The sequence below is a fragment of the Python bivittatus genome, unplaced genomic scaffold, assembly GCF_059951505.1.
Source record: "Python bivittatus isolate LINGU-HERP-01145 unplaced genomic scaffold, Pbiv_v1 ctg000520_np1212, whole genome shotgun sequence".
Lineage (NCBI taxonomy): Eukaryota > Metazoa > Chordata > Lepidosauria > Squamata > Pythonidae > Python > Python bivittatus.
The window spans coordinates 3327108-3351650 of NW_028277080.1; the positions used below are offsets into that span (position 1 = coordinate 3327108).

Genomic DNA, 24543 nt, shown 5'->3' on the forward strand with positions numbered 1-24543 from the left:
AATACGAAAGAGGACGGAGAAGCTAGTTTTTGCTGGGTAGGTTGAAAGAGATCAAGGAGGATCTTTGGCAAGAATTAAAATTAAATCTGAAAAATGATGTCATAGATCCATCATAGTATGATTCAGTTGCCTTTTAACATCAATCATTCCAACTTACGAACCTCTACTGTTTGCAGCATTATTACACACTATAGAATCCTGAACATTCACCCGTTCTGTACTGTATACAGCATTAGAGTTCACAGCATAAATGTAACATCTTGCAATATCTGAAACCAATTCTTTCTATTCAATAGTTAATAATGGCTTTCCATGGTCAATTTTCAGTAGACTAAAATAACACCAAAGGACAACAAACATGACATTCACTTGACAAAAACAAATTGCAAAGGAAATTCTAACATATGCTGACGATTTGGCTGCATAGCAGATGGATTGTCATGATTCACAACCAGAGTCGCTTGCATATTTCTTACTGCCCAAAATCAGTCAGCTCAATGTGTCAAGGGAGGAGCCAGCTGGTGGCAGTAGTCTTCTCTCAGTCTGGTAAATGTGAACCATAACTTGTTTTTTCTTAAAAGTAAGCACAGTATTATATTGCTACTGGCCACAATTGCACCTGGTGTTTAAGTATGATTTGCCCAGCTTTTTCTCCACAAAGAGGGCATAATATTGAACAGGGAGGTTTTATCCATCACTTGATCATCTGAGTCTCTTCATTAGCATCATAAAATTCTTCACTGTCACTTTCGGTCCTGGATGAATTATCTTGGTCAGACTAAAAGGAAAGTAAGATTTTGATCATAGAGATATCTCTTCAGCATGCTTTGGATAAAATATTTAGTAGGATTAATCTTGACACCGCAAGAATTTTTTACCAATTTATGGATGGAAGACAGAAGTCTTTGGCAGGTTTACCTTATCTTATTATTCTTAGCCTTCCAACTGCAATGGACATAATGTTAAGAATAATTTACAAAGATTTTAAGCATTTAAAAAGTACTGAAATAGCATACATGAAAATGCAGTGACTATTATTAGAAACCAAACAATCTTGGCATATTCCAATAAATGTGTATTTTTGATTTTATTAGAAACATTCATTTGGGACTTGTTTGGGCTTAACTTCACATACAAGACCCACTGACTTTTACAAAGACTTATTAGATTTCATAGAAGTCACTTCCCAAGACATCTGAAGTGTCCTCTCGGTTAGGATTCTGTACTCAATTCAACTGATATAGTATCTTCTTACTAACACTTCCACGGCTATAATCTTCAATAAGATGGCAACCCATCATGCCAATTCATCTTCATTTTTTCCATAACTGATATGGAGATCTGGGCCCAGGATAAGAGATGACAAAGTGTCTTATAGGAAGTCTGGGGTAGTCTGAGAGTCTGATCCGAGGCCGGATTAAGGCCAACTGATGCCCTAAGCACAGTCCAACAATGGTGCTCTGGGCCCTTCCATTGCTTAAGTGACAAGATACTAAGACTCAATAAGTGCTGAAAGTGAACTAAGAGATTAAAAATTCAGTTTTCTTCCAGGCCATCCCCCAAGCTGGACCCCACAACTTTATTAAATATAAACTTTTAAAAAATGTATATTATTTAACACTAAATAGCAGTAAGCAATATAAGCAAATTATTTACTTATAACTAGACAAAATGCAAATTTTCAACTCTTTTTATGCAATTTTTAATAAAATTGTTATAAAGGAAAAAATGCAAAGAGAGGCAGTGAAAGAGTTAAGGACATGATAGCTGGGGAAAAACCTCTGTGGTGTCCCCCTTCCTTTGGTGCCCTAAGCATGTGCTTATTTTGCTTAATGGATAATCCAAGGCTGGTCTGATCAAAATTAGACTGGGTAGTTCTACAGAAAGACTGCCAGTGTGTTAGAACAATAATTCTCTGTGGTGGTGCCTCTCCTTCCTGTAGTGGACTCCGTCTTCACAGTTTTCATCAGGTTTTGCCTCTTCCCCAAATGGGTTCATACAATGTGATTATACCTATTTGACTGTGGTTTAATATGCTGTATGAACCATTATCTGTAGTTTGTAAACCACAATTTATAGCTTAGGCCAAAAGATGGGAACTATGGCTCTCAGATATAGCTGAACTATAGTTCCCAGAGCCCTAGCCAAAATAACCAAAAGAGATGGCTGCTGGAAGATTCAGCAACATTTCAACTTCAACCCAATTAGTATGCTATATGAAATCTGCCAACTATGGCTTATTCAGAAATCACTCTTACACAAAACATGGTTTACCACAATGAATTAATTTGGGGATTGATTGAAAATCAACTAGGAAGTTTCATGCCAAATGACATAGCTTGGATCACTCCAGCTTTCAACACATTGTACAATGATTCTTAATTTTTTTCTTGTTTCATGTAAGGCAGGGTAAGGGTACTAACTACCAAAATTTGTAAGATGTTGTGGGAACCTCTTTGACCAAAGAACTATGTAAAATGATTTAAATAATAATATTGTTGGGTATCTTCTGATATATTTATGTATATTTAGTTGAGAGGTGGGGACAGAAGTAAAAAGAGAATGTTTATGACATTTCTAAGGAAAAAAGAAAGAGTTTATGTAAAACAGAGAGATTGGAAAATGCTATCAGCTGACACAATTATCAATAGATTTAGGAACTGAATATGCCCAGCTCATGACATTTCATCAGAGAGGCTCAGCCTCCTGATGGATGGGAAGCTTTTCTGAATATTAAGGAAACTTTCCTACATTTGCCTGTGGAAACATAAATGCCTACAATGAAACCTCAATTTAAGGAACCATCATTTAGCATATTTTGCATGCCACAGATTAAACTGAAATAACACGTCAGTTGCATGTAAAATAGTTTGGTCAAGGCAGTTAAATTTTCATCTATTCTACGTTAATCTTACATCATTTGCAGTTATATACCTCATGTGCATAATTATGTAAACTACTGCCTTGATTGACATTATCTGAAATTTAACAGACATTTGGGAATAAACAGATACTATTCCCCCAACTGGTCCACTGAATTGTTTGTTACTGTCTATCTAAGAATCCCTAAAGAAGAAAGGGGTGAAAACAGATTAGATTCATTTGCCAATCTGGTTGCTAGGGGTCATCAAGTAAGGCCCACCTACTACCTTTACCTATCTCCAAGGACAATCTAAAGCTCTTTCAAGACCATTTTAGTGAATTCGGTGATCTAATTCACCTACTTTATCCATTGTCCTGCCCCTTTTTGCCTTCTTTTCTTTCAACCTTGCCAAACATCACATCAATGAACACTTTAGAAATACTCTAAGACGACTTTGGTCTTTATTTCTTGAAGCCCATCATGACAGGCTGGCATGACATTAGTCTAATTTAGAAAAGTTTTCCTAATCAACTTGATAGTTGTTAACATAAAATAAAATACCTGTGAATCTTCTAATATCTTCAGTGACATGGCTTCACCCGCCAGCCTTCGATATGAGCAAACTGGTATATCAGATAATGTCTCCAACAGTGGGTTATTTAGGGTTTCTGGCAGTAAAAGACTCAGAAGACCAGATAACAAACTTGCCACTCCAAACACAATATATGGCAGATACCAATATATAACTTTCTATTAAAAAAAAAGAGATTATTTGGGGCTGCAATTATACTTCTCATGTTAATCCCACAACATGGCTATAAAACCTTTGCACATTTAAATTGTTTCTAGATGCCCTGTACTGGTAAAACACTTTCTGTATCAATTACAGATAGGGAGTGAAATTGGCTGGTGTGGGTCTTCCGGGCTGTGTGGCCGTGGTCTTGAAGTCTTGTTTCCTAACGTTTCGCCAGCGCCTGTGACCGGCATCTTCAGAGTGCAGGAGCACAGACAGGAGCAGTTCTCTCTGTGCCCAGGGTGAAGTGACCCTTCTGTGGGTATTTATAGAGATCTTGGGGATGGGGTGGGGGGGGGGTTGGGTTACTGAGTGGCTGCTTGTTTTGGAGTCAGCATCTGTGTGTATTTTCCTGGGGATTAGGCAGGGTTTTTATTCTACTGAATTGTTAACGAGGGGCTGCTGGGGGTGATTAGCAAGTTCATTGTGTGAACTGTTCACATGTCCTGGTGGTTGAGCTGAGTTCGTTGACCTTTTGCAGGCTGTATTTTTCAGGATTGGTAGCCAGGTTTTGTTGATTTTTAGACTCTCCTCTTTTTTATTGAAACTGTGCTGGTGTTTGTGAATCTCAATGGCTTCCCGGTATAGCCTGGTATAGTGGCTGTTGGTGTTGTCCAGTATCTCTGTGTTTTCAAATAGGATTTTGTGTCCAGTGTGCTTGAGAGCATGTTCAGCTACTGCAGATTTTTCTGGTTGCTTTAGTCTGCAGTGTCTTTCGTGTTCTTTTATCCTGGTATGGATGCTGCGTTTTGTGGTCCCGATGTATACTTGTCCGCAACTGCATGGTATGCGGTATACTCCTGCAGCGGTGCGGTATACTCCCCTCACCGCTGCAGGAGTATACCGCATACCATGCAGTTGCGGACAAGTATACATCGGGACCACAAAACGCAGCATCCATACCAGGATAAAAGAACACGAAAGACACTGCAGACTACAGCAACCAGAAAAATCTGCAGTAGCTGAACATGCTCTCAAGCACACTGGACACAAAATCCTATTTGAAAACACAGAGATACTGGACAACACCAACAGCCACTATACCAGGCTATACCGGGAAGCCATTGAGATTCACAAACACCAGCACAGTTTCAATAAAAAAGAGGAGAGTCTAAAAATCAACAAAACCTGGCTACCAATCCTGAAAATACAGCCTGCAAAAGGTCAACGAACTCAGCTCAACCACCAGGACATGTGAACAGTTCACACAATGAACTTGCTAATCACCCCCAGCAGCCCCTCGTTAACAATTCAGTAGAAGAAAAACCCTGCCTAATCCCCAGGAAAATACACACAGATGCTGACTCCAAAACAAGCAGCCACTCAGTAACCCAACCCCCCCCACCGCCCCCCAAGATCTCTATAAATACCCACAGAAGGGTCACTTCACCCTGGGCACAGAGAGAACTGCTCCTGTCTGTGCTCCTGCACTCTGAAGATGCCGGTCACAGGCGCTGGCGAAACGTTAGGAAACAAGACTTCAAGACCACGGCCACACAGCCCGGAAGACCCACACCAGCCATCGTATGCCGGCCGTGAAAGCCTTCGACAATACACTGGGAGTGAAATTGTTATATATGGTAATATGAGTATTTTTTAATTAAATTCTGCACTGATACATTTAAATGGTATCTTCAGCAGATCTGAACTGATCCAAAATTATGCAAGCACAGATAAATATACAAGCTATACTAGGCAGAATTAGGTTATCTGAAGAAAAAGGCAAAGTGGAAAGGAGAGGAGTTGGGGGAAAACTTGATTCTCATCTATTATGCCTTACTCATGCCTTTGAGTTAAAGGTGGGAAAGAACAGTGCAATTCTCATGTATAGACTGAATAGCAATTCTCATGTATAGACTGAACTCTAACTTCATTCTTTTGCAGTATGGACTGCCTCCACTTGTTACAGAAAACATACAATGAAGGAATAGATTTCTCATCATATTTCATACATGTTTTAGACCAGAGGTTCTTAACCTCTTTGTGCCATAGACTCCTTTGAGTCTGGTGAACCCTATGGATTCCTTCTCAAAAAAATATATCTAAGTGCATAAAATAAAATACACAGATATAGACTATTGCAAAGGAGACTCATGAAAGAAATAACGATGCAGTGTCAGATTTTTACCCTTGATTGGGCCATATAAAATCCTTTTGTATTGTCCTTAGTTCCAACTCCTTTGATAGCTGCTCCTTTTCTCCTTAGAGGAAAGGAGGGGAAAGGTGGGAAGAGGCACTCTCTTTTGCTTTTTTCCTGGATTTGTCTTAATATATTTCTAAAATGCCAAAGGAGCTAAAGTGATGCTTCCTTCCTTGGCCTGGCCCCAAGAGGAGGAGGGAACTCTGAGAAGGTTGATAACATGAAGACTGTAATTCCTCTGAGATGCAATAGGGATATGATCTGGACCTATGTAGGGAATGGGAAAAAATCCCAGGTTGAAAGGAGTTAAAAGAAAACTTAAATCTATCAAGTCAAACTTACACCTGTCTTTCCAGGCAGTGGGCAGAGATCATCAGAGTCCAGGAAAATCAGACTCTATAGAACCAATCAGAAACAGAAAAAATTCCCTTTCCAGTGGACTTTAAAAAGAGGAAGGGACAGCTCCATTTGGTCTTTGCTGGCAAATTCCAAGGTGAGAAAACTCCCCAGCTAAAGAAAGCTGGATTGGTGATCTAGGAAAAATATAGCTATCTAAAGGCTAGTGGAAACTAGATTGAAATTAGAATTTTGACTCTGGGAAAATCATCCAAGTGCCTTTGAAAGCCCTTCTTACCCTTGTGTTATTTTATTCAACCTTGGTTCTGTGTGTGTGCGCGCACGCGTGCGTGTGGCTGGAAGAGCAGCTGCTGAGATAAACTCTATAGAAGTCGCTGTTATTTTTCTTTTCTTTTCTACCTTTGTCTTTCAGATCCCATCTACTTTGGTAACAGTGATATATATAATAAAAGTCTTGACTTTTTAATAGAATTGGTGTTTTCATTCTGACAGAGATTTTGCCTCTATCATTTACCCAGCTGTGTGTTTAGACTAATAAGAGAAGGCAGGAGGTCTACTTTCCATCTGAGTAAATAGTCCAGAGAGGGATTTTTCAGTGGAATAAAGTAGATGATGGCGGCATAATGAATAGGCATGCAGGAGAGTACAGTGGGAATTGTGGTGAAGGGCTGAGGGATTCCAACTCAAGGGAGCCAAAGGGTCAACCCAGCACATCCCAATAGACTTGTGCAAGAGTTACAACCTGTGTTTATGTTTATAATCAGACCCATATGTCCAAATGATGCAGTAATCATGCCAAGAATGGCCAAGAATGTTCTTCACCTCCATCATCCAAGCAATCAGAGGTTCAAGCATCTTAATATAATCTGACATGCTGCCCAGAAAAAATGAATGTGCTGGAATACCCATGATTCCTCTATGGGAAAAGGCAAGAATCAATGCCCTGAAGTACAGGATTGCAACCTATTGCCTTGTTAGATGTTGCTTTTATATTCTACTTATTGGCTGACCTCCTGGGTCAGAAGAATAAAGAAAAAAATACTACTTCCAAACTCTGTGGAAGAGAGGTCTCTCTGAAAGTCTACAGTACAAATGACCATGGAAGCAGAAACCAGACGGTAGGAGGCAGGCTTACAATGGGCAAATTGGAGCCCAAAGGTTAGCTCACCTCCAGTAAACCTAGAATGTCCATAAGGTAGGTTGCCTTCCATTTTCCCATGGAAAACACCACTTTCCTGCCACATTACCTTGGATTGGCTTTAACCTGCCTCAGCAGTGGACTGGCAATGAGACGGAGACTCAATTTTGAGGGCATGTTCTCAGCAACTGGAATGTGGGCTGTCTCTGAGCCAGGACAAGGAGGTTGTATGGATGCAGCCTTTATCAAGAAATCTGTTGCTAAGAATAATACCATAGCAACACTGTTTCTGCTGCAAAGAAATAGTTTAAACAAATCTACACATTTGTGCTAATCCCATTTGGAGGAGCAATGGGCATGGGAAACAGAGGAGAGAATAGAAAATTATTGAAACATACCAGAGATGGGACAAAAGGAGCAATAATCCCACCAACACGAGAAAACATAGAACAGGTTCCCATTCCAACATTCCTGTGGGGAAATAAAACACAATGGTATTCACGTGAAAGTTTTCTCTTCCAATGATTTAGGATTGGAGTTATACTTCTAAATCCAGAAGACCTAACTATTCTTACAAGCTTAAAAGAATTATTTTAAACTTATTTATGGTAATAGTATAACTGGATATCCCAGAGCTGCACAAAGCTTTGAAAGCCTTTGAGAGAAATAAAATAATACTCAGTGCAAAGGAAGCAATAATGTCAACAACATATACTGAATTTAGTTTTCTTTACATTTAAATTAAATCAGATTTAGTTTTTGTCTCTAAGCATGATTGTCCTGGCCTTGCATAAATTCAAATAAATAAATAAGCAAGCAAACTCGAAAACCAAGTGTAGTCTCTAGCCTGAAAAATGTTTTATTCCTTGACCCAGGATTACTTCAATTTAGCCTACATACACCCTATGATATAAATTAGGTTAATACCTGCTCAATATTTTAAACAGATTGCTAGGATACTGAGAAAGATTTTATGAGATGGTCAAACCCCAAGTTTTTCTTATCAAAGTTATGACTTCCACACAAAGATGGGGGTTTCAAATTTCCTGATTGCCAGCTCAGTCACAAAGCTTGTATTTTGACCTCTATTTCTGCATGGAAATGAACTATTAGCACAATAAACAGTTATTTGACTACTTTGATGTCTTGGCAGGGACTTGGTTCCTTTTTTAGTTAGAAGTGAGGTATTTATTTATTTATTTGTTTGTTTGTTTATTTATTAAACTTGTCCTTGCCCATCTCCCCCCAATGGGGGACTCTGGGTGGCTCACAACATATTAAAACAATAAATAGATATACAATTAAAATCTATAACAATACGCATTTACAAAAAGAAAAAGAAAAAAAAACCAGGAGGCTGATGGTTCAGGGCAGCAACACCAGGCCTCTAAGGAGCTAGCCAACCTTTTTCCTGCATTAAAGGCTTTAAGACATATCTGGAAAATGATGAGAAGGAAACTTAAATTTGATCCTAATATTCATGAGAAATTGATATTTTAGAATAGTGCCAGCCTAAAAATTACCAGTAAATCTTGTTTCTGGAGTCCTTGGACAAAGAATGGTATTAACACACTTTGAATCAGCTTACTACTATGCTTTTACAGCATATGATCTGTAGCAAAATAATGTCAATTGTCTAAACCTAGTGAATAGTAATATATTCCATTAAAACATATTCTGACTTCACAGTTTGTGTCTGGTATGTCTAAAAATTAGTCAGAACATTGAATAAAGTCTTGGAGTTTCCCAAATCTACAGTTAATTTTTGTGTAGAACTGAAAAGTAGTACAGTACTAAGACAGATATGGAAAACTTGCAAGAAACTTGAAACAAAGAGCTAAAATATTTTGTTTTAATAAACCAAATAGCTAGAGTTTTAATTAAAGTTAAATTTATATCTTATCATTGTACAATGCAATTAATTCAACAATAGGTTGTTTATTGGAGACATTAAAAGTGGTTAGCAAATGTTGCCTCTCAACCTCTGAATGCTGGAAATGTAATATTATGGAAGGGACACAGACTCATATGTTTTGGGCTACAATTGTACTGTTTTGGTTATTCATCAAGTTGTTAATATGGTGTTGGGAAGGAAAATAAGGTTTCAAACTGTGGATATGCTGGTAAATTATATACCACAAAATTGGGGTCCTGGAAAGATGAAGGCTTCTGGACTTACTATTGCAGTCTGTAGCTAAAAGTACTGTCTTACCTTGATGAAAGACTATGCTACACCTGATTTAAAGTCCTGGTTTGAAGACATATGTTTATTCTTTAGAGATGAACTGGCTTTTTATCAATGCATGACAGGTCTCATCAATATTACCACATATGGTAAAGATTTAATTTACTGTTTAAGAATGGAGGGTTTTTTGTTTTATATATAGCTATTTGTTTATTTATTGTATTTATATAGCCGCCCATCTCATATAAAAGTGACTCTGGGTGGCATACAACAATTAAACAAACACTATTTCACTATTTTTTTCTGTTCATTTCTGTTATTTATTTTTGTGTTTGATTAATATCTTTGATTTCTATATTAACTGCACTCAAGCAAGTTCCAAAGCACTTCTTCCAAAACATTTTTGAAGCATGTACCTCCCCACTCTCTTATTTTGTCTAATAAATATATAACAATGTAACAATGACATTCTTTATTATGGATTAAGTTTTGTTCCAATATTTCCATTCTGCCTGCATTTGGATCAAGTACGAAACAGCTATTCTAGTGTTTCTATATCAATTCTGAAAACCTGCATTGATATAAAAGCTAAAAATCAAGTTTTCAAAGATAACATATTTTCTATATGATCTGCATCCTTTTTCTAAGCAAGGTTTTTCAGTTTAGGTTTTGCATTTTTAAAAATTTATTTAGATGTATACTCCTCCTTTCATTCAGGAACTCAAGGCAGCATTCCGCTTCCTCCTCCTATTTTTCCCTACAACAACAACCCTGTGAGGCAGGTTGGCTTAAGAGAGAATGACTGACAAAAAGTCACTCAGTGAGCTTCTGTGGCTAAGGGTGGATTTGAGCCTGGAACTCTTTGCTCCTAGTCCAATACCTTAAACATTACATTTTAGACAAAACAGACCTCAAATTCCAATATACAAATTCCAATGAGAAAGAACTCTCATCTTGCTGATTTGCTGCCCCTCTGCTGAAAGTGAGACTCTATGAATTGTGCTCCACCTCCACAAAAGCAGAATGGATAGGTATCACATATAGTTATACTGTAAAGTCAACAAAAATTGAACTTGTCTTACCTGATTACTGTAGGATAGAGTTCTGATGTGTAGATATACACAATGTTAAATGCTGAACTGATAGTCAGTTTTCCAAGTAAAGACAAAGAGCGGCTGTTCACAATTGCAAATACTCCGGTAGCTGTTGGGGGAAACAAATCTTCTAAAGGAGCAAGAAAGGATGACTTTTAAAATTCTGTTTGGGAGTTGCACCTGCTTTCTCCCAGAAAGAACATTATGGTAGTCTGCCCCTCATCTCCCCAGGAAGAGGCAGTTCCTGTGCAAAGTACTCCCACCGCAGGTACCCTCCCTCTGCTGAGCTCCAGAGAACTTCGCTCCAGCCTCTGCTGCTGGTTAAAGAACAAGAACTGCTGAACTGCTTTTGTCTGTATTTATGTGACAGGCTGCCATAGACAGAACTCAACAAATTCATATGGCCTCATTAAAAAACAGCAAGAAAAAAAGCACTTATTTTTTGTTTACTCAAGAATTTTTTTTTATAATATTTAAACATTGTAATAATCCAATTTTCCACAACAGCATGTTTTTAAAATACATGCTGCATGAGAACTATGAAGGTCCTCTGGAATTCCCATGGAACAGGATCAAAACTACTTAAAATATTACGAATGTTTGAGGTAAGAGAAAAATTTATCTTTCACTAAAGTTTATTAGAAATGCTATTTCATAAATATTATTAGAATCTTGGTGAATGAGAAAAGGAAGTTCAAGGTCACAGAAGACTAACCTGCTATTTTACAATCTAGTTCTCACTGAGGTAGTAAATTTGTAGATGGGCTGTATTACTCATTGGGTAGTAAATCTGTAGACTGGACCTAGGGCTAACATAACTAGTTGCTCCTCCATATATCCACAAAAAATTCTGCAAAGAAAACTTGGCCTGTTCAGGAAAGGCTTCTAGCCCAGCCTCTTCTCTGATTACTTATTTTTGGTTTGTAGGGAAAACAGACTGCTTGCCTCTGAGTGATCATCATATGTGGGCTCTGGACTTGAGAAGAGCCAGATGTGGGAACTATCTAGAAATGAAATGTATGCACATTCAAGCAGTATCATCCTGCCTTTCACATTCAGTTCCCTGATGTCTACCATAGTAAATCTAATAGTAGCAATATAACATAGAAGGAGAGAAGGCTGTGTGAATACAAGAATTTAAATTATAGGACTGCAACCTGTATTTTTTTGTCATCCTCTGAGTGGGACTTCAGTTGGGCACATCATGTGGTGGTGACCAAGGCACAATCAAATTATCTGGGATGAGTTCAAGTCTGTTAGTCCTGAGGAAGCAGATTAGGTTGTGGATGCAGCCACCTGTATCCATGCCCCTCCTGGTTAAAGCCTTCAGGAAGGGTGCATGCAGGTGGATACATGAAGTGGTAAATGCCTCTTTGAGAGAAGGGGTGGTTCTATCAGCTCTGAAAGAGACAGTATGCACCCTCACCTCAAGAGACCTCCTTAGATCTAGTCTCCAGCTTCAGAGGGCCCTGGAGAAAGCAAACTACAGGTATCTGTATCCCTTTCAGTCAGGATTCAGACCAGAGTGTAGTACTGGGACAACTTTGGTTGTGCTTGTCAGTGATTTGTGGCAAGCTTGGGATGGGGGTGGTGTGTCTATCCTGGTTCCCCTTGATCTCTTCGCAACCTTCAATACCATTGACCATGGTATTCTTCAGGACCAGCTAAGACAGCTGAATTGGGGGCACCATTTTGGGGGCACCTCCTTCCTCCAGGATCAATTCCAGTTGATGTTAGTGAGAGGAGAGTAGTCAATCCCTAGGCTCCTGTATTGTGTGGTGCATCAGGGCTCAATCCTCTTCCCCCCTCTACATGTAAATGCTGGATAAGGACATCTGTTGGTGCAGGTTGAAGTACTGTATCATCAGTATGTATATCTCTGCCCACAGCCATCTAAGTGAAGCTGTCAAGATTCTGTTCCAGTGTCTGGAGATTGTGAGGGTCTGGATGGGTAAGAACACTTTGCAGTTCAACCCTGCCAAGGCTTTTGTATCCTCTGGACCTGGGAACTGGAGTGTTTCCATCTTTGGTTCTGGATGCGGTGGCACTGTCCCATTCAGACTCAATACCCAATCTGGAGGTCCTCCTGGACCCACAGCTCCTGCTCAAAAAGCTGGTGGCAGTTGTGGCCAGGGAGGCCATTGCACAACTGCATCTTGCATGCCGGTTGCACCTGTTCTGGACCAGGAGGCCTTGTTCATGGTCGCTCGTGCCTTAGTCACCTCCTGATTGGACTATATATTCTATATGGGGCTGCCATTGAAGATCATCTGAAGTTTCAACTGATCCAGAATGTGGTTAGGTGGTTATGGATGCAGCACATTACCCCATATGACACCATTACTCTGCGAGCTGCACTGGCTCCCAATAGGCTTCCAGATTCAATTCAAACTGCTGGTTATTACCTTTAAAGCCTTACGTGGCGTAGGGTTATTTGTGGGACTATCCTCTTCCAAGAACATCTGCCTGTCCCACACACACTCATAAGGAGCAGCATTATGAGGTTCCCTCCTTTAAACATTGTCATTTTATGGGATCTAAGATGAATACCTTTTCAGCAACCGCACCTGTTCTCTGGAATGATCTCCCCATCCTTGATATTTGACAGGCCCCAACTCTGCTTGCATTTAGAAAAGCCGTTAAAGCCTTGCATTTCCCCCGGTGTTTGAATCCAGTTGAGTGGAGTCTTGGATGTTTAATTATTCCATTTGGTTGTTATTTTATATTTTATATATCAGGTTGTTCTTTTTTAACATTATACAGTTATTTTTCTTTCTTCATTGTTTGTTTTTGTTGTATGCTGCCCAGAGTCACATTGTTTGAGTTGGGGGGCCCTATGTGCCCATGTTTAAACAAACAAACAAACAAATAAATCCTGGTCTCTGTGCACTTCACATCACATACAGATGATTAGTCAACTCATGGAGAGTTACTACACTATGCAAACAAGGAGAAAAGAACTGAATTAAAAGAGGCAAGTCAGGCCCTTACATGTAGTTTACAAATCGAGAACAGCTTCAAATTATCCAACTCAAATGGACTTTTACAACTGCATAATCTGTCAGTGAATATTTAAAAAGTGGAGGACAGATACCAATTGAGCGGGGAGGCCTTAGAAAAGATGTTACAAATCCATTTTTTCTGGTTAATATAAACAAGAAAACCAACCTGGATAAGAATATTAGGTTATATTGTTCTGCAAATTCAAGAATGGAGAGTTCACATACATAGACCAAGGCCAACACCAACTGAGTTTGCTGAAGAACACCACTTCAGTATTAAGTAATTTTAGGTCACATACCACCAAGCCATCCTGAGTCTTTCTGAGTGAGGCTATAATAAATCTACTGTAGATGACGATGATGATGATGAAAAAGTCCCTTACATACTACAGATGAGCTCTGTGTCAGAGATATAGGCAATAGAGACAGATACTGGAGCTCTTGATGACAATTTCTATTACGGGAGTAGCAAATCTTTTTCAGTCTGAGAAACAAACTCAGATTTGTACATCATAACAACATCTTTCCGTTCACAAGCTTATCCAGTTGTACCAATAATACTATTACTCCCATCTGTCTCCCCATCTGTTAATTTTTACATGAAAATGGCAACCATTTCAGAATCACAGCCTTATACCGATTCAGAAGCAAAAGACACAATGATTTTAAAGTTTTGGCAATGCACCAAATTAGTCAAAGTAAATGCAACCCACAAATAGAAAAATGGTTCACATTCTTCTAAAAAGCTTACAGAAAGCAGAGGAGCACTCATGAATAGAGGTCTACAGGAGAAGAACACTGAACTACACAAAGCTCTCAAGAGGCCATGGAAGAATTACCACTATGGAGTCCTTGGGGTTCTCTGAGCTTGGTTGTTTTCTTGCAAACGTTTCATTACCTAGCTAGGTAACATGCTAGAATAGAGTGGGGTTTGCTCTCTGTTTATATACAGTGGCTTGCCCTGCCAGTGTTGGTGGGGGTGGGTTTTTTTTTCTTCTTCTTGGTAGTTTCTTGATTAGGTTATTGTTTACTGATTGATTGTTTGTCTGGTGTTAATCTTGGTGTTAATCTCTGCTTATCTGGGTGATGATTACTGGCAAGGAGATGTTCTGGTCTTTTTGTTTCCTTTTTATTGTCTCTTTTGAACAGTGCGTAGATGTTGTTTATCTCTATGTGCCTGTTGACGGCTGACTTGTCTGAATACCAAGCTTCCAGGAATTCCGTCACATTTTTGGACTTAGCTTGGTCTAAGATGCTGACAGTTTCCCAGTTGAAACTATGGTTAAGTCTGTCCAAGTGTTGTGAGATTAAGGAGTTTTCATCATGTCTTTTGACTCCTAGTTGGTGTTCATGGATGTATTCTGCTAGCCTTCTGCCTGTCTGTCCTACATAGTGTTTGTTACACTGTATGTTGCACTGTATGTTGTAGATAACTCCTGTTTTTTCTTCTTGGGCTACTGGGTCTTTTGGTTTACTTGAGGTGTTTTGGAGGGCTTTAAAACCCACTATGGGTTTTAGCCCATTAAATCTGAACTCCAAGTTTAGAATTGAAATCTGTAGGGTAAACTCAAATGTTACATAGTCATATCAGCCGATTCTCAGGCTGGGAGAGGAGACAGGAGAACTGAGAGAGGGTGCGCTTTCAAATCCTCAGTTCTCCAATTCCACAGCTCCATAGCATCATGTATCTAAGGGCTTTGAAAGAGTTGCCTCCCACCCTTAACTGGCCATCTTTCTCAGCACCATCAGCTGATTCACAGGTTGGGAAAAGAGACAGGAGGAGGAGGGAGGGAGCTCAAAGAGTGAACAAGTTAGGTAGGAGGTAGATTCCTGTATCCTCTACCCAGTTGCATGATGCAAAAGTCTCCCTCCCACTGCAATGCATATCCTTCCCTTGCACATATGTCAGCAGTATTTAACATCTGGAGTGATGTTGCACAACATACCAGGAGGGAGATTTTCTGCATTATGTAACCCATGGTGCACTTGTTAAGATATTTTTGAATGTAGGTTTAGTGCTCACTAAACTTGTAGTTAAAAATACCCTGCCTATAGCTAACTGGATGGCAGAATTGCACCAGGCAGTAGGAATCTTCCTCTCTCTGTACATGCAGCCTGCACAGTAGTTATTAGGCTACTTTTGAACTTGGATTTTTGTCAGAAGAACTGAAGCCCAAAGAAATCATGCAATTTTTTGGACATTTAAGCCTAAAGCATAAAATTTAATGAAGGAAATAACAATTCAGCCTTCCCTCTGCTAAAATCTATGAGAATTAAGCATAATAAAAATTGTTATTGAAATGCAGGACTGTCACTGCAGATCTATGCCCCACAATAGGTACAACTGAGGGGTCTTTGGTCCCAGAGGTTATAATACACATAACCATAAAATGCCACGAAAATTAATCAGGTAGACCTCGACTTATGACCAGCAACTGTTCAAAATTACAACAGCACTGAACGAGGGGGACTTGCAACTGGTCTGCAAAGTTGCAGCCATCACAGAGTCTCCACAGTCACATAATCACCATTTGCGACCTTCCCTGCTGGCTTCCCACAAGCAAAGTCAATGGGGAGCCGGCAGGGAAAGTAGCAAGTTGTCTGCCTGCACTTCCTAGAGTCCATGCACTGCCCTTGCTGGCCTGCCCACTGGCCTGCCTGCTGCCCTTGCCAGCCCACCTGTGCTCTCCAGTGCCCACCTGTGGCACACTCCCCATCCTGTCCATACTCCTTACCTGGGACTCCCACCTCTTCCCACTTAACGACCCGCACAGTCCTGCAATTACAATGGCAACAGGGACTGCTAGGATTGCCATCACTAAGCGATGTGGTCACATGACATCACACTTTATGACTGTATTGCTTAGCGACAGCAATCCTAGCAGTCCCTGTGCCGTCGTAACCCCGGGACTACCTATACACTTCTCAGGCTGGTCTAAGCTGATAGCCTCCCAACTCTGGCAAGGTTAGGAAATATTTTCATTGGAGGAAAGGAACTATGAATGCTGCCTCTCCTGTGCTTCCAGGCTACCAGGTTCAGGGTTCAGGGACAGACAGAGCACTCTTGATAACTTGAGACGCAGCTCCACTTTTGATTACATTCTAATTTCCATAATTAATAAATGAATCCTTTTACCTTTCCCTTGTGGAAGGAACATGACAAGAAGGGAGGCCAGTCCTCCCAGGAACAAAGATGCAGCAAGTGTCCGTTTACGGCCAAACCTGATAATCAGAAGTAAAAAAAAAAGGCAATATGAGGAGAAATTAACAAATGTATTTATTTGATTTATATCTTTTCTTTTGTAAAAGGATCTCAAGGTGGTGTACATATTTATTTAATTTATATCCCATGTTTATTTTGTACAACTTTAAGGTGGTATACATAATGCTCCCACCTCCTATAGTCCCCAGAAGAACCCAGTGAGGTGGGTTGGGCTGGGAATGACTGCCCAAAGACACCTGGTCAGCTTCTCTAGCTGAGGATAAATGGGAACCTGGGTCCCTTTGCTCCTGCTCCAACACCTTAACCATTATAGTATACCACAGCAGCTCTCATAAACATACACACTAGGCAGCTACGCCTCTAAGACAAAAAATCTTAGATGTTTATTTTGTACAACTTTAAGGTGGTATACATAATGCTTTTGTACAACTTTAAGGTGGTATTTATTCATGTTATATCTTTCTCTTGCTTTTCAAATGGCAGTTATTCTCAAAACAAGGAAATAGCTAAAAACATGAATGAGATACAGCTCAGAAACAGCTGGAAACAAGTCAAAATGCCTCAATCTCCCTGGATTTAAATTTTAATGTTCTTCATAAAAACCAAAGTTCAAAATGAAATTGATAAACTAGGTTTACCAGTAAATTTTGATTTTACTAATTTAGGTTTTAGTTAGCAACTCAGATCTTTTTCTAAAATGGGGTAACATAATCAGGAAGACTTCCCACCAACTCTACATACATGTAACTACAACCCTGCTGGATCTCTTATATTTTATTGTCTTTAGGCCATACAATACATGACACACTGAAGGGGGGGGGGAGTTGCCTTTGCAACTGCGCTAGGAAGACACCATTAGGCGAAAGGGACGCATATGCAGGATACCTTGAGGGTATTCAGGAAAGGGTCTACAGCCACTTTGAGGGTATCCAGGAAACGGTCTACAGCTAAACTGGTTCAAACTGCAGTTCAAACTGCCTTGTCCCTGTAAACTATAAAAACTGAGCTTGCATTTCCGTTGGTGTGGCACACCCTGGCATACCTGCTGCCTATGCTTTGGGTTGCTGACCACCCAGCTTCCTTTTACTTGGCCGAATAAAGAGCTGTTTCTTTCTAAGAGCCTCCTCCTGAATTCTTGGCACTGGATTTCTCTGGGATTCAGGGTTGCAAACCTTACAACACCATGCAGTCTAAGGCACTATAATGCCATGATGCCATGAGATAAGTTACAACAGAGGTTTCAGGATCTCATTAGTATTGACAAACCCATGCTGATTTCTGGTAATCACCACAGTGATCTGCAACATTGTGAAACAATCACTTCATGATTTTTCTGAGAACCTTCCCAGATAATAATGTCAGGTTAATTGCTCTGTAGTTCTCAATACATTCTAGATAATGCTTTCTGCCAGCAACCAATTCCAGGTACATTTTTACCAAGTTCCACTGCTATAATAAAATGCATCATTAAAGATATTTGTTCCACATAGATGATGTCAGGTGTGCAGTCCTTACTGCCTACAGATCTGTCACAAGCTTCTGTTTGACTCTTCTTGCCAGTAAGCATAGGATCTCATTTTGAATGGCTTTGCCAACATAGTGTGGATAGAATTCAGGAGTTCATATAGGCCTCCTGAGGTGTGGTTCCCATAATTATCCAATTGGAAATTATAGCTAGTAATTTAATACTAAAGGCAGTATTTAGCATCTTAGTACTTTGAGAGGAAATTTGGAACACCTTCCTCCCATGATAGCCAAACCTGCCACTGGAAAGGTGAAGTGGAATGGCCTGGGGAGGTTGACAAATGATTCAATACTATGCAAGTTAATTTTATACACACTACCATCTTGGCAGCATGTGGGGCTGTCAGCTCAAGGGAAGACATTGTTTTGTGTTATACACTAAACTGATCCAAAATTTACAGATATATGTAATGAAGGAAACCCCTAAATTAATCCAGTGATTTTGTTCACAAATTACAATCAGAATAGCCAGAACAGATTAGTTAAAGCACTCCAAACAATCCACTACAGCGTTTCATCAGTTTATGGAAGAGTAAGTCTGACACACACACACATGCACAGTTTCTCCAGAATAGGTGATGCAAAGTGCTTTTTGAAGAAGTACTTTCCAACATCTACATTAATCTGTTTCTGAAAGACTGCAATCTTTTGCTAGGAGATCTGTTAGGATTTTTCTTAATATGGTACAGAACACAAAGACTGCATTTGTTTTTCCCACACAAAACTGTTTTATTTTACAAAATTAAACTCTTATCTTATTCTACTATCGTCCTACTACTATAAGTTTACAACTATTTCTATTCTTATTTAATTTATAAATGTTCATATCTATGTTCTATTTCTATGTTCCTATTTCTATGTTTTGTAGCACTATGTTTTCTTATCTTAACTATTCCGTTTTTAAATCTTTCCTTTTCCCCCAGGTCTTCAGCTCTTGTAGCCAATCTCAATCCATTTGCATGTGAAAACCCTTTTCACTCCTTTATAGATGTGGAAATGGGATTTTCTCTCCCCCATACCAGCACTCACAGTCCTCTGTTTCTGGATCTGGTCTGTAATGCTCTGCATCTGGGCTGCTGCACATAGTGGGCTTGGTTTTGTTTGCAGATTTGCAGACTCTAGTTGGGTCCCCAGCCCATCTCAGCTCTGCCTCTTAATGGTCTTGCAGCTCCAAGAACTGAAGTTTTCTCTTGTTGTCTGAAGACTACTGCTGAGGTGCTTGCCTTTGGGTTGGAGTTTCTCTTTCCAGCGTCTCCACTGTTCTCTGGGCTTGACTCTTTTCCTTGACACACCCACACATATGCCTATTTTCAGTTCCTTTTTAATAAAACAAACTCTCCAGTTAAGGAGAGGCTGGGGCTGCTTTAATCCTCCTTCCCAGGCAGCACCAAAACTCTGGATCCCAGGAAGAAAAAGTGCCTGCTTCCTCCAGGTGGTGAGTTCACTCTTCCATCAGGTCCATTAAATGAGCACTGCAATTTATGTGATGTTTGTTCAGGAATGTCTTCACTTTCTTGAATACATTTGTATTCAATATCCATGACTATATTGCATACTAAATGTTTGTAATACTTTTAACAGCTTGTTATAGCATTTAAAGCTACTTCTTGTAAATATTTACCAGTGTGTATATGTAATTGTTCCAGTAGGGAAGATATTTGCTTTTTTACTGATGCAGGCTTTCACGGCCAGAGTCAATCCAGTGGTGATGAGCTTCTGGAGTAATAGACAGTTTATTATCTGGTTTCCTGATGTTTCACTAGCAACTGTGGCTGGCATCTTCAGAGATAAAGTAAACTGCTCCGTACTGCACTTCCCAGCTGATTACCAAATTGATTAACTAATTAATTAATGAGCTATTTAATCAACACCATATAGAATCTACAGCAGTCTCATCTGAAAAATAATAAGCAGTAACGTGTTTCAAAGACAGACCAATCAAAAATTAGCTCCTTTGGAACTTCTTCAAATCAGACCAATTACAAATTCACCTAGATGAAAAACCAATCAGAAACTGGCTTTCCAGAATTCTAGTGACATGGTTCAATTAAAGATTAGTTCTGTTACAAATACAAGAGCACAGTCAGTTCCTGCTCAGTTGCCTGTGAGCTGTTGAGAAGCGCACTAGAAAGCAGATCACTTTACTTCTGAAGACGCCAGCCACAGTTGCTGGCAAAACATCAGAATAACAGATAATTCAACCATGGCCTATTAGCCTGAAAGCTCATCACAACTGCATTTGTTTTTCTGTTGATACAAAAGAACAAATGAAGAAATCATGGCTGATACTGAAGGTGGTACAGGCGGACAGTCATTAGATTCTTGTATTTTGAGGATTGTATTTTAAGCCAGAGGTTCCTAAAGTTTTTGCCATCAAACCTCCCTTTAGTGTAATCTTAATGTACACACTTCCCCTAAAAATCCAAACACCAAAATGAACACAAATGAACAAAGAAAACAATACAATGAAACTTTGGGAAAGGTAGATTTACTGTAATAATATAACTAAAAGGTTCTTCACACCTCCCCTGGACTCTGTCTGTACCTACCCAAGGGAAGTACACCTCACACTTTGGGAAACTCTGGTCTAAACACAGAAGTTATTGTTAGAATACCTATTCTGAGTACATTCACTGACAAAAATAGAATTATAAAAGGACTATGTGTCTGTCTTCTTTAACTGTGTTACACTATCATATTATAATAACAATTATTCAAACACATTATTTCAGCATCTTCAAAGCATTTGCAGTTCTGACAACAAGGCTTCATTTTCTTGTCAGACAATATGCATTTTACAAGCTTTCCTATTTTACCCACACGTATAGAAGCATCATTAAAATAGGATAGAGACTCTTTTACAGCCTATTGCACTGATTAGGCTTCAAGACTAGGTATATCATTTGCATTAATTTTCCCCAACCTTTTATTCCAGTTGTCAAAGGTTACAAAGAGCACTGAAATGATGAAGTGGGATCACTAGAAAATATGGGTCTAGAATCTTCCGCTATTGTTTTGTTTTTTGGTATTCATGTGCATATATATTCATATTCGGGTACATACTGAACTGGAGAACACTTATTTTCCTGCCCATTCCTTTTCAAAAAGGAAACCCATGCCACTATTTGCTGCTAAATTAGGGTGATGCGATCTTCAGTTGGTACAAAAAGAAGACAGAGGGTAAGTAAAGTCAGTGGGATGTACTTGGCCCACCTCATTATAAATAAAAACCTGCAACTCACACTAAATGCATAAAGATCTGCACAAGAAACTGAATATGTAGAGATGCCTGTATATGTTCCCATGGACTCATTTTAACTTGATCTGTCTTAAAAGCAAATGCCTGCATAAAGCTGACATCTATGTAACATCTATTCAACACTTACCATTTCTGGCTTATCAAATAGACACATAGTGGGTATGCAGGGATCTCTATTAGACCAGAAAGAGCCAAATTAGCATAGATACTGCCACCCAGGTCACCCACGTTGAGAGTAAGACCATAATAAACCAAGCTGCATACAAACCTAGAGGTGAAAAAAAGACATTTTAACTGCAACAAACTTTAATATCCTGTGTACAAAATAACCATAAACATGAAAGCAAACCGATGCCTGATACATACCAAAGGACTATTTATTTATTCTGCTTATATGCCACCAGTCAACAAAAAGGACTTCCAACAGTTTATAGAGTAAAAATGTAACAGCTAATGTAAAGCAGTAAGTATAATGTTGGACATTTTCTACCGTTTCCAGAAGGCCAGCAATTGAGGGTGCCATTCTAATCTTGAGGGGAAGCATGTTCCATAGTATGAAGGCTACTATGCTTGCGAGCCCCAGCCCCATTCAGCTCAGCTGCCCCCACAGGGGACCACTAAAAGATGTTGGTAGGAGGTCTGCAGTATATGAGTAGGGTGTGCCATCATACTACTCTTAATATAACTAATTTTCTTTGGCATTATTTTTTATCATCCTTGGAAAAAAGTATTATCTGGATAGGTACCAGAATCAGTACCTCACTTCACTTGGCATGCTAGAACTGGCTTTTGAGAAGAAAAATTTGTCCCTGACATTATCTCTTCCTGACATCATCTGGCAGATATTATTAATGCCTGAGAGCAGAGTGGTGATGGGCATTTTTCCTATGAAGAACTTTTTACCTGTAGTCCTTTTGTTCCAATGAAACATGTAATACTCAAGCTGTTTCAATGGAAAACAGAACTTTTTGAGTAGAACTGTTTTGTTCTAAGCTCAAAACAGAACAGCTTTTCAATTTTCGTTCCATCTTTACTTAAACACATGTCCTCATTAATTTATTTTTGTCAATTGCTTAAAGCACTTGTTTTACCTAGGCTTCTGGTTTGTTTTGATGTATTTTCTGATGAATATCAGTTTGATGAACTAATTCAAATTATAGCATGTGTTTAGCTTTTCTGCATTTTAGTTTGTATTTTTAGTTCTTAACTCTTCAATTTTTAAATAAAAATTATATACAAATTATCTCAGGAGTTTTGAACTCATGGCTCTTGTGCTCCAATACTTACATCTTCAAAATCACAAGCCCAAAATGAACATATGTCCTATGAATGCTAAACTTTTCAGATTTTAAGAGTGGATTATGTTCAGAGTACAATTGGCTGATAATATATGAATGACAAAATAAGTAGCTAATAATTTTGGTCTCAAACTTTATAGCTCAACTAGTTATTAACATAAGCTTATCAGGTGGAGTTTAATTTGATAGGCAGAGTGTTTTAACAAATGAATTATGGGACAGTTAAGTAGATGCTCAATGGAAAATGAGGAGGGGAGAGAAAGGGAGCAGGTCATTTTAAAGACAGCTAGGTAACTACAGTAAATCAATTGGCTCTAATATTATTGTAGAACTATCCTGTGGATTGGCCACAGGGTGGCCTTCATGCTTCTCCAGAATGCAAGACAGCAATGATGAGGAAAGTTTATTTTTTGATGGTGGTGCTCTTTCCTCTTCCTTTCATTTGTTTTTTATCTTGACCCAGTGGGTGAAGCAGGAGGGAAAAATGGTCCACATAAAAACGCAATGGAGAAGGAAGCGGACTTTGCATGTGCAAAGCACTATCTGTGGCCCTGACAGATGAGTAGTTTGTACAAGGCCCTGAGTATCTGTTCAGTGCTCGTTTCAGTGGCCAGTGCAGCACAGCACGAAGCCCAGCCCCCGCCTGGCCCAGGAGCACAGTGCAAATGGGCTTTTTGGCATGCTGCGGCTCAGGGGCTGCTTTTTCCTTTTTTTTTTTTTGCAGCACAAAGCCCAGCCCCAGTCCAACCCAGAAACACGGTGCAAAGGGGCTTTTTGGCATGCTACAAACTTTGGGGCTGCTTTTTGTTTTTTTTCGCAACACGAAGCCCAGCCTCAGCAGCGGGAGCAAGAACATGGCAAAGGTCAGCTGGGGCAGTGGAGCACAGGGCAGCAGGGGGCCAAAAGGACATAGATGGGGGGTAGATAGGCAGGTGGGGGGAGTTGAAGTGCCCCCGGAGTAATAAGTGCAGGTGGGCTGCCAAGCGCCCAAATTTTGATCACATGACTGCGGGGATGCTGCAACAGCTGTAACTTTGGGCACAGGTCCTAAATCCCTTTATTCAGCACTGCTGCAACTTCAAACAGTTGCTGAATGAATGGTCATAAGTTGAGGACTACTGTATTTGAAAGTAACCGTAGGTTAGTTTCATCTCAGGATATAAAACTAAATGTGAGGATTGACTGCTTGCGATAATTCCAAAGGATTGGGGCACAGCAACAATAGTCTCCTTTTACAAAAAGGGAGAAAGGAATCTACCAGCTAACTATCACCTCATCAGTCTATTAAGTACCAGAAGTAATTATATGTTAAACATTGAAGCACAAAATTACTGGACTGGATGGAATCTGAACAGATTTTGGCAGAGGAACAAGCCAGTTTTAGGGCTAATCGTTCCCCCCTTGATCATGTATTTCTATTACAACATTTAGTAGAAAAGTATACAGACAAACCTAGCTCAGCATTATATGCAGCTTTTATTGATTTTAAATCTGTATTCGACTCAATATGTAGAGTCAGACTATGGGGCAAATTCAGTAAATCCACAACAGAAAAACGACTATTACTATTGATATATAAATTGCATGAGAACTCCTGTGAAGTTCGATTTATTTCACAAGGCCATCTCACAAAAGCAATTCCCTCAGTGAGAGGAGTCATACAGGGC

At 39.4% G+C, this 24543-nt stretch overlaps 1 protein-coding gene across 2 annotated transcripts in view; it reads right to left on the minus strand.

Annotated features, from left to right (window-relative positions):
• Positions 1–564: 564 nt before the first annotated feature.
• SLC22A15 (solute carrier family 22 member 15) overlaps positions 565–24543 on the minus strand; it is a 44945-nt gene continuing 20966 nt past the window's right edge. Inside the window, exons 7-12 of one of the 2 annotated variants that reach the window (XM_015889543.3) lie at positions 21706–21846; positions 16709–16794; positions 10559–10700; positions 7690–7762; positions 3425–3613; positions 565–778 (exon numbers count right to left, since the gene is read on the minus strand). In XM_015889543.3, the coding sequence (XP_015745029.2) occupies positions 695–778; positions 3425–3613; positions 7690–7762; positions 10559–10700; positions 16709–16794; positions 21706–21846 (715 nt within the window). In that variant the 3' untranslated portion in view covers positions 565–694. The remainder of the gene's footprint in view (positions 779–3424; positions 3614–7689; positions 7763–10558; positions 10701–16708; positions 16795–21705; positions 21847–24543) is intronic. The other variant, XM_007436692.4, reaches the window with a different exon arrangement.